This window comes from Danio rerio, chromosome 23 (assembly GCF_052040795.2).
Source record: "Danio rerio strain M-AB ecotype USA chromosome 23, GRCz13ab, whole genome shotgun sequence".
Lineage (NCBI taxonomy): Eukaryota > Metazoa > Chordata > Actinopteri > Cypriniformes > Danionidae > Danio > Danio rerio.
Window position 1 is genome coordinate 6,260,197 of NC_141043.1, and position 13,480 is coordinate 6,273,676.

Here is a 13,480-nt window from a genome sequence, read left to right on the forward strand (position 1 = left end):
ATTAGGATGGGTACTATCTCACCGTTCTTCTGTTTATCTTTGCAGAACCACCTCAGCCAAAACTGTCAATAGAGTCTGAATGGAAATCCTTTTACCAAACTGAAAAAGTCACTCTGAAGTGTTCAGTTGACAAAGATTCAGGTGAATGGGGCTATGAATGGCAGTATCCGAAGGAAGAAGACATTTCTTTATCTGGTAACACTCTTTCAATCAGCTCAGCAAACGTGAGTCATTCAGGAGTGTACAGCTGTGTAAGAAAACATCTGACGAGAAATTCAGTGACTGAAAGAAAAAGTGAAGAGTTGAAGCTTCATATTAATGGCAAGTACAGAAAATCTACTTTTGCATATGATATTCTGTGATATATAAGTAAATTGTGTGAAGTGTTCTTTAACAAAGATGTTGCATTTGCAATGGCTTGTGCCTTGTACTCAACCGATATATCGTCATGGTAGATATTACGTCTATTATTTGTCATTTTTCTAATATTGGAATAGTCTAATATGTTTTTATATTTGGCTGATGAGTTTGAGGTGAGAATTTAATTTTGATGCTGAGAGTGGGCAGCGTCTAAACACAATGTGCTCACATTCTCTCTTTTGCTTGCCGTCATCTTTCAGATATGTGTAATATGGATAGAAGTCTGTTTAAATAGTTATAATTATTATATAAATTCATAAAAATGTATACAAAAGTATTATAACCATTGCTTTTAATAGTAATAAAGGTGAACAATACTTTATCATTCCATAGTTTTTAAATATTCTGTGCTTTATGCATTTGCCCACTCTCATATTCATGTCATTTTTGTCATGTGCTGTATATAAAATAGGCGCTGAACAACTTTTGTTACTGTAATAAATACGCTGACAGAGATGGATCCATATGCAGTGCGTTTAATAAACAACTGCACAAAAAAAAAATAAAAGAAAATTACAGACCTGTCAGCTATTACTGATCTCACAGTGCACTCATAGCATGCCCAAATGTGGTGGCTCAGACAGTGAATTACTTTATTATACTGTAAATATACCATAAACATGCAAACAAAATGAACAGCATGCAATTTAATTTTAAACGACTGTGGTGGCTCATATTACTTTACAAATTGCATTAGTTTTACTAACAAAAACTTGGGCTAATGTTTGGTTATCATAATGTGTATATATATATATATATAGTTATATATTTTTATTTCTTTTTTTATGTTATAGGATAATGCAAACAAACATCCACGTTCAAATGATTTTAAAAGTAATTACGTTTTAATCGAATTCCAATTTCATTATAAAATAAATAAAAATGGCATCAAGGAAAACACAGTGGCTCAGTCGCCTCACAGCCAGAAGGTCATTGGTTTGAGTACCATCTAAGCCAGTTGGCATTTCTGTGTGGAGTTTGAATTCAATAGCCCAAATTGGCCGTCGTGTATGTGTGTGAATGAGTGTGTATGGATGTTTCCCAGTCCTGGGTTGCAGCTGAAAAAGCATCCACTGTGTAAAATATGTGCTGGGTAAGTTGGCGGTTCACTCCGCTGTGGCGATCCCTTATAAATAAAGGGACTCAGACGAAGAAAAATAAATGAACTAATGAAAATGTTGGCCATTGGTCACCCTGCTTTCAAAGATATTGGCATCACCCTTCAAAAACCCATATCGGTCGACCACTGCTTGCATCATATGGTTCATGTCAGTTTCCTATCTACTCCCGGGCTTTCAATGCCAAATATCATCAGCACAATAATTCACTTATTCTCAGGAAATATGCTGCAAATGCACATCAAAGGTTTATGCAATCTGAAAAGTACCTTTTAACTCTAATTCTGTCACTGTAAATCTTAGGTACGACACCAAAACTAAACATCATAAAACATCAGTGGTTCAAGCCCTTCTACACTGGGGAGAAAATCCAGCTTGACTGTAATATGACTGGTGTTGGTTGGAAGTACAGCTGGTATAAAGTCACAGATTCAAAGCAAATAAACACCAATTCCTTGGCTATCAGCTCAGCATCAGTCTCTGACACAAGTGGATATCTCTGCAAAGCAAAGAGAGGAGACTTCTCAGTGGACAGTGAGACGCTAGAAGTGCAAGTTCAAAGTGAGTCCACAATTTACTTCATGTTCATTTCTTTTTGTGGAATATTCTTTCCACTGTTTGTTCATTAACTTTCCAACATCTCATCCCAGGAAATGCATGAATTGATAAAATACGTCTACATGCCCAATAATTGTTTTAGAAGAGATTTCTGAATGTGCAAATGCAAAAGAAAAAGCTAAAAAATGAGATTATTTTTTTCCCTCATACTAAATGATTTTTTAAACAAGAAACAGTCAAGCCACACATCTAATAATCCTTTTTTATTCATTTGACTGCATTCAACTTAGGATTTTGGTTAATTTTCTGCTTTTTACCCTTTAGAGCGACCTGGACCACACATGCAGTCAGAATGGCCTGAAGCATATATTGGTGAAAAAATGTCTATGCAATGTTTGAATGTACCGTCTATGAATGAATTGGAAAACTGGAGCTTTAGGTGGTTCAAGGGTTCAAAGGAAATTGTATCCAATGATGGGACATACATAAAAGGAAACACTCTCACAATCTCAGTTCAGTCCAGTCATGGCGGGGAATATGAATGCCAAGCTAAGCTGAAGGATAGGCCGGTGGAAACTGCAAAAAGCAAAACACAACAGTTAACAGTTCATGGTAGGTGTTGTTAATGAAAAATCTGTTTGGGTAAATGCAGCAGCTCATGCCTAAAACACTATCTATTACACTGTGGGGGGAAATTATATTTTTAGCGTTGTTTCAAGCACAGTACATTTTGTAGAAAATGTTGTGTGATTTATTATTTTATCCTTATGTTAAATGTGCAGTAGGTGATCTGCTACAATGTCTATTAGCATAAATCTCTGAAACACTGTCCCTCCAACGTAATCTCAAGGCAATTCGTAACTTTTTGGTTTAGTGGCTTGTTCGTATAAATTTGTACGATCTAACTCGTACAATTTACTACCTTTTGCTCATCAGCCAATGACGGCTGGAGTTAGGGGTGGGGTTGGGTGCCACACCTCCTTTTTAAAATCGTACATTTTTGCACGACTGAAGTTGTACGAATTCATACGAATTAGCCACTAAACTGACAAAACGTAAAATACTTACGTTTCCTCGTGAGATCAGGCTGGTCCCTCCCCTGCCATCCAAAGCCACACCTCCTGAAAACATGAGTGCGCGCACCTTAAAGATGACAGCAGAACCCTCTCTCATGTTTTAAGCGAAGGCTAGAGTTTGGCCGGCGGCGTGCAGGAATTACACTCATTATTACACTAATTTCTAAGCCATAACGTTACTTACATGCTATTTCTCTTCATTTTAACGATACTTCTCCTCAACTGCCTTCCTCCCCTTTCCACGGTTCACTTTCACTGTCTTTCGCGACTCCCCAACCCTCTTCACTTTCATCCGCAACACCCCTGCTATGTTTACTTTCGTCCGCGACACCCCTCCGCCATCCACCGCACCAACCACCAATCTATCTCCCCACCCCCGCTCTCCACTTTCGTGCGCGACACCTCTCCATCCTTGGGTAACTTGCCGGATCTGTTACCCCGATCTGTTCTGGGACCTCGCTAATAACAACCCAATCTACATCAGCTCTGCTTGACACTAATAGTTATAAAACAGAACTTTACCTGTCTAAGAGAAATACTTCAGCCATGGTATCATCCTTTCTCCAGCGTGCAAAAGTAACTCCAATATTGATTCAGGATTTTAAAAAGTTTAAATTCAGCATGTTTTTGACCGCTCGCTCTCTCTCTCTCTCTCTCATGAACGCGCAGCATGTGTATGCACAAATGGCAGAGCTGCATACAGTGCGCAGTAGCTCAAATCTGCATTTGCTGACAGTTTGAGCTACGTATCAGAATTACGGAAGATGTCGGCCCGACAATATTTTTATTAGATGAACATGTTTTAGTCGTATGCCTTACCCAGAATATAAAAATACATAAAAATACAAAAATAATAGTGTTACGTCCCAGGACGTATTTGTTTCTGTTTTGTATTTTCTTTCTCTCTTTCTCTGCTACACCCTAATAGGTGATGATGAACATCACCTGCTGCCACTAATGACCCATTCAGTGATTGGAGGACGAGTAGAGTCGTGGGCATTTAAGCAGCTTGTCTCCAATGGAACAGTGTGTTTTTGTGTGTGTGTGGAGGCTCTTTTGTGAGACTTTAAAAATATGCTTTGTTTAATCCTTTAAGCATTATTTGTTGATTAGGAGCTTTAATTTGTTTACGTTCTGTTGATGCTGTTGACCATCTCATACAGCCTTTGTTTCAACCTCTTTTTGATTGTAAGTTTATGTTTTCAATACTACTTTGTTAAACACTCATTACTTTGTTAATCAGGGAATGGGTTAGTAGAGAGGGGGTGCCATTTTCCTTTTTGTAACAATTATCTCCTGTTTATGTTAGTAAGGGAGTGAGTATTTTTGATGTATTTTCCTTTTCCTTTTTTTTAATAGATTTAGTTCTTCCCTTTCTCCCGGTTAGAGAATTTTTGTTTGTTGTTTTGGCTTGAACCCCCTCTTTTTTTTTTTTTCTTTTTTTTTTTTGGAACCCTCCCTTAATCCTTTAATATGTTTTGTTAATCTTCATTCAGGTTGTATTATTTCTTTTGTTTAGCCCTTTGAGAAGTGTCTCATAGGACCTCAATGCTGACACATACACACAAAACTCCATTAACATTCTGTTGCGTACCTGTGTCCCCCTAGACAGAGTTGAAGGGAACGTAACAATAGCAAAAAACAAAAATTTCAGTTGTATTTTATATATATATATATATATATATATATATATATATATATATATATATATATATATATATATATATATATATATATATATATATTTATTTATTTATTTATTTATTTATTTATTTATTTTTTCTCTTTGAATAATGCTTTTAAAGAGAATCCAGAGAGATGGCTAAGAAATTTACTTCATTAAGAACAATTGAAAAAGTAAAATATTTCCTTTCTCTAAGCTCTTTCAGTTCCTGAGCTGGATTCGAAAACAGACGTGAATGATATCATGATGGGTAAAATGACCCTCAAGTGTGAGATCTCAGATGGCAGAGAGTGGAACTACACCTGGTATGAGAATGAAAAGATGCTCAATGTCTCAGAATCAGCAACACTTACGGTGACAGGAAACGAAGAAACAATTAAAAGTGAGTTCAAATGCAAAGGAGTAAGGACGGAGAGACCACTGTTCTCTGCTGAAAGTAATGGCTTTGTGGCCAATAATTTAAGTAAGTAATGGGAATATTTGCTTTGTATATTTATTATTGTCAATGATCTTTCATACAGCGTATAGTAATGAATTATTTGTGTAAAAAGCCATAAGAATGAATCAATCAAAAGAATCATAAAAAATGTAATTTATGCTTGAAAAAAAAACAACAAAAAAACTAAAACCTTAAAATGTGTTTAAGCCTAAATTCAGCCAATTAGGCTGTGTTTAGATGAATTGAAGGAAATTTTTAAAAGACTTTAGTAATTTTTCAATGTATTGATTGTGAGCTTGTGTGAAAGTGTGCCTATTTTAAAAAATGTTTAAAGGAAACGTTTATTTAACAGCATACTGTAGGTAAATCTAATTGTATGCCTTTCTCTCATTAATACAGTACTCAAGAGACAAATACTGCTGGCCATCTCTGGATGTCTTGTCTGCTGTATTTTAATCCTGATCATTGGATGCATTGCTCTGAAATTTATGCGTAAACCAGGTACAAATAAAAAAATAACACATTTCCTTCTGAATTTAGGCTTATTAAAAGGATAATTCACAGCCAAAAATGATAGTTTGCTGTTAAATTACTCAGCCTTCTGTCCAGGGGTGGATTGGCCATGTGGCAAGGTTTTTAATTTTTATTTCTTTTCCTAATATGTATTGTTTTTACATGCAGGCAGCTTTTATCTCTTGTGGGATGTGAATATTATAATGATTATGATGATGATGATAATAATAATAATTCATTTTCTTGTCGGCTTAGTCCCTATATTAATCTGGGGTCACCACAGCGGAATGAACTGCCAACTTATCTAGCACATTTTTACGCAGCGGATGCCCTTCCAGCCGCAACCCACCTCTGGGAAACATCCACAAACCCTCATTCACACACACTCATACACTACGGACAATTTAGTCTACCCAATTCACCTGTACTGCATGTCTTTGGGCTGTGGGGGAAACCGGAGCACCCGGAGGAAACCCACGCGAAGGCAGGGAGAACATGCGGTACATCAAACACACCTGAACCAATTAATTTGGATCTGAACACCACGTGATAATTACAGGCAGGTGTGATTGATATGGGTTGCAACTGAAATCTGCAGGAAGGTGGCTCTCCGGGAACAGGGTTGGCCACCCCTGATCTACAACTTATCTGAATTCCCAATTAGAAAAACACTACAAATTATAAAATACTATTTATGAAAATACTTACATACAAGACAAATCCAAATGCCCAACACAAAGGAGTAGCGATCCAGAACAGTTCATCTCAGTCACATATAATGTCTTCGACACCGCCTGTAGTCTCATTATGGAACTTGATGACAACCGTCCTTTTAAAGAAGCGTAACCGAATGAAAAAATCAAGAGTGTGCTGTAACTGCTGTGTTTTATGTCGTAGAATAAAACGTGAAGTATCTTGAGTTTGTGGAAGCCACAAACCTTAAGTGATTTAACTGAAATCCCATTGAAAAAAAACATAGACTTTGGGACGAGGGAACCGAAACTGCTAAAACGCTAACTTGCTTCCGGGTTTTTGTGTACAAATCATTGATGTTCCTCCACTCTATATATGACATTTTCTGTCCACACATACAGTGGTATAAAAAAAGTGTTTCTCCTCTGTGATTTTTTACATTTTTCTTTAACGTTTCAGATCATCTAACAAATAAAAAGTGTTAGTCAAGGATACCACAAGTAAAAACACCATGTTGTTTTGAAATGAAGGTTTTTATTATTAATAAAAACAAAATACAAAACTTCATAGCCCTGTGTGAAAAAAAAAGAGTATGCCTCCTATTAACTGGTTGGGTAACCCTCTTAAATGTGAGACTCTTCTGTGCTTTCGCTTTGTTTAGGCATGAAAACACTTTAAAAATAAGTATAAAAATGGTGGGATTCCCTTTCCTTTTTATTACAGATGTCGTCTCCCCTTCATTTGTAATCCTCAAAACAGTCACATAGCACTTCATGACTGTCAGTTGATGCGCTCCATAGTGATAAATAGACGCTGCGTCCCAAACTGATTCTGTACACGCGATTTGAAGCGGAGGGAAAGCCTGTTTTTTTTTTTTTTACGTGTTTGAACAGACATATACACATAATTATTAATAATAACATCTAAAGATGTCAATCTTGTTTTTGTTTTGTTTTTTAAACACAACTAATTTTGTTCTAAATGAGCGTTAATAATGATGTATGCATTTGTAAAGTGACACATCTATTATTTAATGTAATCAAACAAAAAAATCTAACTAAATAAGAGATTAATTTATTGCTCTTTAATCAGAATATGTAAGTTATACAGCGAAGAAACGGCTAATGAGATTTGAAAACTTGATTCCATTTCATTATAATATTAGTTTTAATAAGCTAAACTGTTTGTTAATGTATTTGCTGCTAATGTATACTATTTATTGTTTTCTTTTGTAAATAATAATAATAATAATAATAATAATAATAATATCATAATAATAATGCATATTATTGACCATTTAACTGTTTGTTTACAATGAAACAGCTCCAAATTAGTAATTCGGGGGTGACCCCTTATTATGGTGGGAATATCCCTTATTTTCACATCCCAATGTTGACAGGTATGGCAAAACATGTCTTTTTCACCAAAGGCAGATACTGATAAGATCAGAGCCTGGTGTGTGGACTTTGAGGGTTTTACGATGTGGTCACATGTTGATTGGTCAGTTTAAATGTCTTAGTATTTGGGCTTTGGTCACATGGTCAAGAAAGATACAGAATATATATGTTAAACTTGGCTCTGTCTCTTTTCCCGCTTTGCTCCTCTCCTGCTCTGGAGTCTATTTTCTCCGACTCTACTGTTATCAGGCTTTCTTTAAAGGCATACTTACTCTCTTTGTCTCTCTTTCCCTCCCCTTGTCTCTCCTTCTCACTTTGGTAACTTTGTTTTACATTTAAGCTGGGTACAATTATTATCACATGTTTTAATCATTTTATATTTTATCATTTTATACAGTTATTTATAACTAATTCAGTTGTAACCATAAATAAATATTGTCATTAAATCAGGTCATTTTCAAGTATTTGTAAATTATTTTTGATGTAACATCAACACTTAATTGCTCCATATTGCAATACAATGCAATCACACAATAGCAATGCTCTCCCACAGCTATTATTACTGCCCTTATTTCAGTTTTTGGTATAAGATTGCAGAAGGATGGTTTGACTAGAAATGTACAGTTTTTTACCATCATACAGATAACTTTTAGTCATTTGGCAAAAAAAAAAAAAAAACATTCTTACACATGCTAACTAAACTGCTCTATAATGAACGAACAGAACCCTCAAACTCCGGCACAACAGATTTTGTGAGGGTACAAAAAAGATGTGGCTCACACTAGCCCGGCAGTTATACAACTTCTGTTTCATCAAGAGGGTATTCATTTTGTTTTGTCTGTTTCTGTTTCTTATTTTTTGTTTTGTTTGTTAGCCAAAATGTAAACATGACTGCATTTGACACATTAAACGTGTTTTTTAATTACATTTTAATAACACTTTGCATGTTGTTTTTCTTTGTCTTTTCTTCTTTTCAGTAGAGAAAAAAGATCCCACAGAAAATGACTTGTTTTTCAAAATGACAGACTCCAATATCCGTAAGTCTTACTCACTTTCTCTCTCTCTCTCTCTCTCTCTCTCTCTCTCTCTCTCTCTCAACTGTATCTGTGTGTGTGTACTAATTGAATGTCTACCAATAGAGTTTAAGAATGTAAATGACACAAACTGGGGGAACTTATTTGTGTAAATGAGTCCCATTTAATGCATTTACACACATTTAGTGACCAGGTGAAATTTGTTGCTAGGTGCTTTTTGAAAAAAAGAAAAAAAAAAAAAAGCTGCTAGGGTAGTATGAAAAGTTGCTTAATCTAGCAACAAAATTGCTAAGTTGTCAAAACTGTGTGTATGTGTACGTGTGTGTGTGTGTGTGTGTGTGTGTGTGTGTGTGTGTGTGTGTGTGTGTGTGTGTGTGTAAAATGTCTCAACATTTACATTTATGTGACTCTTTCTCTGCAGAAACAGCTACACCCTTAAAGGAGTACATGGACAACACAGCAATAGAGATTGCAGGTATGTTCCTATCACTGTGTTTGACTGACAACGTTATAAAAGGAACACCAATACAGTATACTTTGTAATAAAAAGATGTGTAAAGGACATCTGGAATGTCGCATAAATTAGATTAGTAATAAAATGATGATTCTGTGATTTTAAAATAAAAATAAATCACCACAGTGTCTTTGTTGTTATTCAGAATGTAAAGAAATAGAAGAACTGCTCACTAATGGTGCAGTCACTCAAGAGGGCGATGCGATTAAAGGTAAGAGATCGTACAAACATCTGTCAAATCATTTTAAATATGAAACTAAATATTTCATCGTACTGTATTACACTGTAGAAAAAGATTGTAAATGAGCAGTGTTCCATATTTTGTGATATCTGTTTTTTATTCAGTTTATTTATGCTTTTGAATTCTATTATGGGACCTTGATCTTTCTTCCAGCAACTTTTAACCTTGAAAAGTTAGAAAAAGTGACTTTTATTAACATTTTGAATAGTCAAAAGCGATCTATTGTCTGTGTTGGTGATGTATATTATGATACAAAACATTGTAATACAATTTTACAAACTAATTTCTCTATATACTATTTCCTATATTATATTGTTTCAAACTACTAAGATGTCAACAAAAGTGTACAGTTTGTTAAAATGTAGTTGAATTTTTAATCGCAAAAGTCTGCAAAGCATTGATCAAAGTACCATAATCAAATTCAAAACAATGAGTACACATAAAACACTTGTGAATCACAAGTACAGTAGCTGTTACCGTACAGATATTTTTTTTTACAGTGTACAAAACTGTACTTTACTCTTTAAGAAAAGAAGCAGTTTTGATTCCCTAATGAGCCTTTTAAATCAACATTTGTGATCTTGAATCACAAAACCATTTATAAGTTTGAAAACTGGGATTTATGCATTTATGAATAAATATGTTGTTTTCGTTGTGCATGTTGCCCATGGGGTGTATTTTTTAGAACACACATCTCTTTTCATTGTTGTGTGGATGATGTTCAAATCTATCTACACAGAGTCTCAGTCCAGTCTTTACTCAGTTGTTTTAGAAACTTAAGGAATGGTTAGATCAGATTTTTTTTATGTTTTAATGAGAAAAAGACAAAAGCTGTTGTGTTTGGACATCCTGGGTATTTTTGTGCACGCATTGGTGTTCATGGCTTCATGTTTGACCAATTACCAAGAACTTTGCTGTTGTTTTTTGATAACAATTTGCTAAACAGTTCATTCATTTTTTTATTCATTTTCTTTTCGGCTAAGTCCTTTTATTAATCTGGGGTCACCACAGCGGAATGAACCGCCAACTTATCCAACATCTGTTTTACACAGCGGATGCCCTTCCAGCTGCAACACATCACTGGGAAATACCCAAAACTCTCATTCACACTCATACACTACAAACAATTTTTTAGCCTACCTAATTCACCTGTACTGCATGTCTTTGGAATTGTGGGGGAAACCGGAGCACCCGGAGGAAACCCACGCAAACACAGGGAGAACATGCACACAAAAATGCCAACTGACCCAGCCGAGGCTCGAACCAGCGACATTTTTGCTGTGAGGCAACAGCACTACCTACCACGCCACCATGTCACCCCCTAAACAGATCAGTGCTACACTGTTAACCCTTACTGTAGATTATGCAGTAAATAACTGTAAAATAGCCAGTGTTTAGCTGTAATGAAAGAAAACAGTATTTTACTGTAAAAGAAGCAGGATTTGTATGAAATTCTGTAGTGCAAAGAATAAATCACAGTAATTTACTCTATGTATCCATTACAGATATTTACTGTCATAATAAATGGTAAATTACTGATCAACCATTACTGCCCCATCTACTCTGATGCTTTATGTTGCTATTTATATTTATTATATAATTTTATATATATTTACTGTTCAGTTTTGATATGTGAATGGTCAGTATTGAGGGGAGAGTGGGACATTGCATTGATGATAAGCTGAATTTCACTGCAGCCATGTGTTTTCTTTGGTTTCTTTTATGTTTTAACATTGAGTATCAGGAGTCAACCAATGCCACAGAGATCATTAAAAGCTAAGCATATATGGATGAAATGCATTTAAAGGCAAAAATATTCACACAGAGCAAAGAAACTGTCATAATAATTCTTATAACTTTGTTTACGTTTCTATAATTAGTCTAATTTGCCTAATTTAACCTATAGTTCAGCTTTTAACTTGCACTTTCAACTGAATATTAGTATTTTGCTAAATGACTAGTAAAAATGTGTTATTTAAAAAATATATCTTAAACAGCACGTACATACATGTTTGCAGAGACTCAATGAATTTGTTTGGAAAACTTCAATTAAAGTAAGTAAAAGTGGCATTAACAGTATAGTTTAAAGACTTTCCTACATAAATGTATAAATCATGTAATTTTTGTGTTTTTTTATTATTACCACAGATTTGGTACAGATTCTTTTTTTTTTCTATGGATGAAGTTTGCATATTTTAATTGTTTTTATTAAACAATATGTGCATAATTGTGATAAATGTAGGCAGTTGCTTTGAAAATATGCTATGCTCCAGGGGTGTCAAACTACTAGAGGGCCGCAGCCTAGCAGAATTTAGTTCCAGCCCTGCTTCAACACACTACCTTTAGATTTAGTTTGATCAGGTGTGCTTAATTAGGGTTAAAGCTTAACTGCACTCTTCCCCTGTAGATTATGCAGTAAATAACTGCAAACTAGTCAGTGTTTTGCTGTAATGAAAGGAAACAGTATTTTACTGTAAAAGGAGTAGAGTTTGTATAAAATTGTGTAATGCAAAGGATAAATTACAGTAATTTACTTTATGTACTGTGACAATAAATGGCAAATTACTGTTCAACCATTACTGTCCCATTTACTCTGATGCTTCATGTTGCTGTTTATAGAGACGTGCATTTTAAAGTCAGAAGACAATGATTTAGGCCTCACCACACTCCCACAGGCTGTCTTATTCTAAACACAAAGGTATTAGAAAAAGTTTTCAGAAAATGCTGGCTCTTTAAGGGAGCCAGGTGTTTGATTTGTTTACTGCTGAGTGCGCTCTATTCTCTGTCTATCAATTCAGATGTGAGTCTGATGTTTTAGGCTTTAAATAAGAATCTACAATGAGTAAGTAAAATGTGTTAAATTTTTTTGAGGGTTTCTAAAATAAGGCTGTGTTTTAAGTTATATTGTTGTTATCTTGAACTGTGTACTTGAAAGCTACATTGTTAGCTAGTTAGCCTCTCCTCGCTTTTAAGTATATTTATTTATTGGATATTGCATATTGCAATAATGTACAGATGCTAAAAGTTTATGCACATAAAAACCAATAAATTCCATCACCTCAGTAAGTTAACATGTGCACAGAAATCATCACAGGGAATCACAAAAAATATGATACAAATAACTATCCACACACAAAAGCTCCACTGTCAAGTCCCAGGTTGTGAGTTTGTTGCTAAGTATTTTTCAGAGCTGTGTTTCCACCTATGAATTTATATTAGAAACAATAGAAAAGTTTGTGGTCATGAAATTTTAAAGTAGATAATAATTATAGCAATAAAAGATTGGATCCTTTGGATTTTCGGTGTTGCCGACTTTGTTTTTGTTTTTTATACTTATTTTGAACTTTTTATTGAGAATTGACACAGTATCTGCCTGTGTTTGACAAACATGTTTATATATATATATATATATATATATATATATATATATATATATATATATATATATATATACATATATATATATATATATATGTATATGTATATATAGAGAGAGAGAGTATGTGTGTGTTCTTTTCATATGCTTATTTTTTCATTATTTGAAACTTTAAAAATAAAATAAATATTTTGTGTTTTTTGCTGTTTAGTTTTTTCTTTTTTGCATGGTCAGCATTGAGGAGAGAGAAACACATTTTACTGTAGCACTTTCTGTGTGTGTGTGTGTTTGTGTGTGTGTGTGTGTGTGTGTGTGTGTGTGTGTGTGTGTGTGTGTGTGTGTGTGTGTGTGTGCATGCATGCATTTTTTTATTTGATATGTGATTGTGATAAATGTTGGCAGTTGCTTTAAAAATAT

At 34.6% G+C, this 13,480-nt stretch overlaps 1 protein-coding gene and 1 long non-coding RNA gene across 3 annotated transcripts in view; one reads left to right on the plus strand and one right to left on the minus strand.

The window, feature by feature from the left end:
• zmp:0000001139 overlaps positions 1 to 13,480 on the plus strand; it is a 28,963-nt gene that overhangs the window by 12,571 nt on the left and 2,912 nt on the right. Inside the window, exons 10-17 of one of the 2 annotated variants that reach the window (XM_087306518.1) lie at positions 46 to 321; positions 1,842 to 2,099; positions 2,421 to 2,708; positions 5,053 to 5,319; positions 5,695 to 5,796; positions 8,876 to 8,935; positions 9,354 to 9,407; positions 9,592 to 9,657. In XM_087306518.1, the coding sequence (XP_087162644.1) occupies positions 46 to 321; positions 1,842 to 2,099; positions 2,421 to 2,708; positions 5,053 to 5,319; positions 5,695 to 5,796; positions 8,876 to 8,935; positions 9,354 to 9,407; positions 9,592 to 9,657 (1,371 nt within the window). Of the gene's footprint in view, positions 1 to 45; positions 655 to 1,841; positions 2,100 to 2,420; positions 2,709 to 5,052; positions 5,320 to 5,694; positions 5,797 to 8,875; positions 8,936 to 9,353; positions 9,408 to 9,591; positions 9,658 to 12,070; positions 12,267 to 13,480 lie in introns of those variants that run through there. The other variant, XR_015523126.1, reaches the window with a different exon arrangement.
• Positions 2,347 to 6,927, minus strand: LOC141380630 (uncharacterized). Its single transcript, XR_015523175.1, has 2 exons — positions 6,517 to 6,927; positions 2,347 to 2,672 (listed from the first exon to the last, which is right to left on the minus strand). It is a non-coding gene; the product is annotated as an uncharacterized LOC141380630 (long non-coding RNA).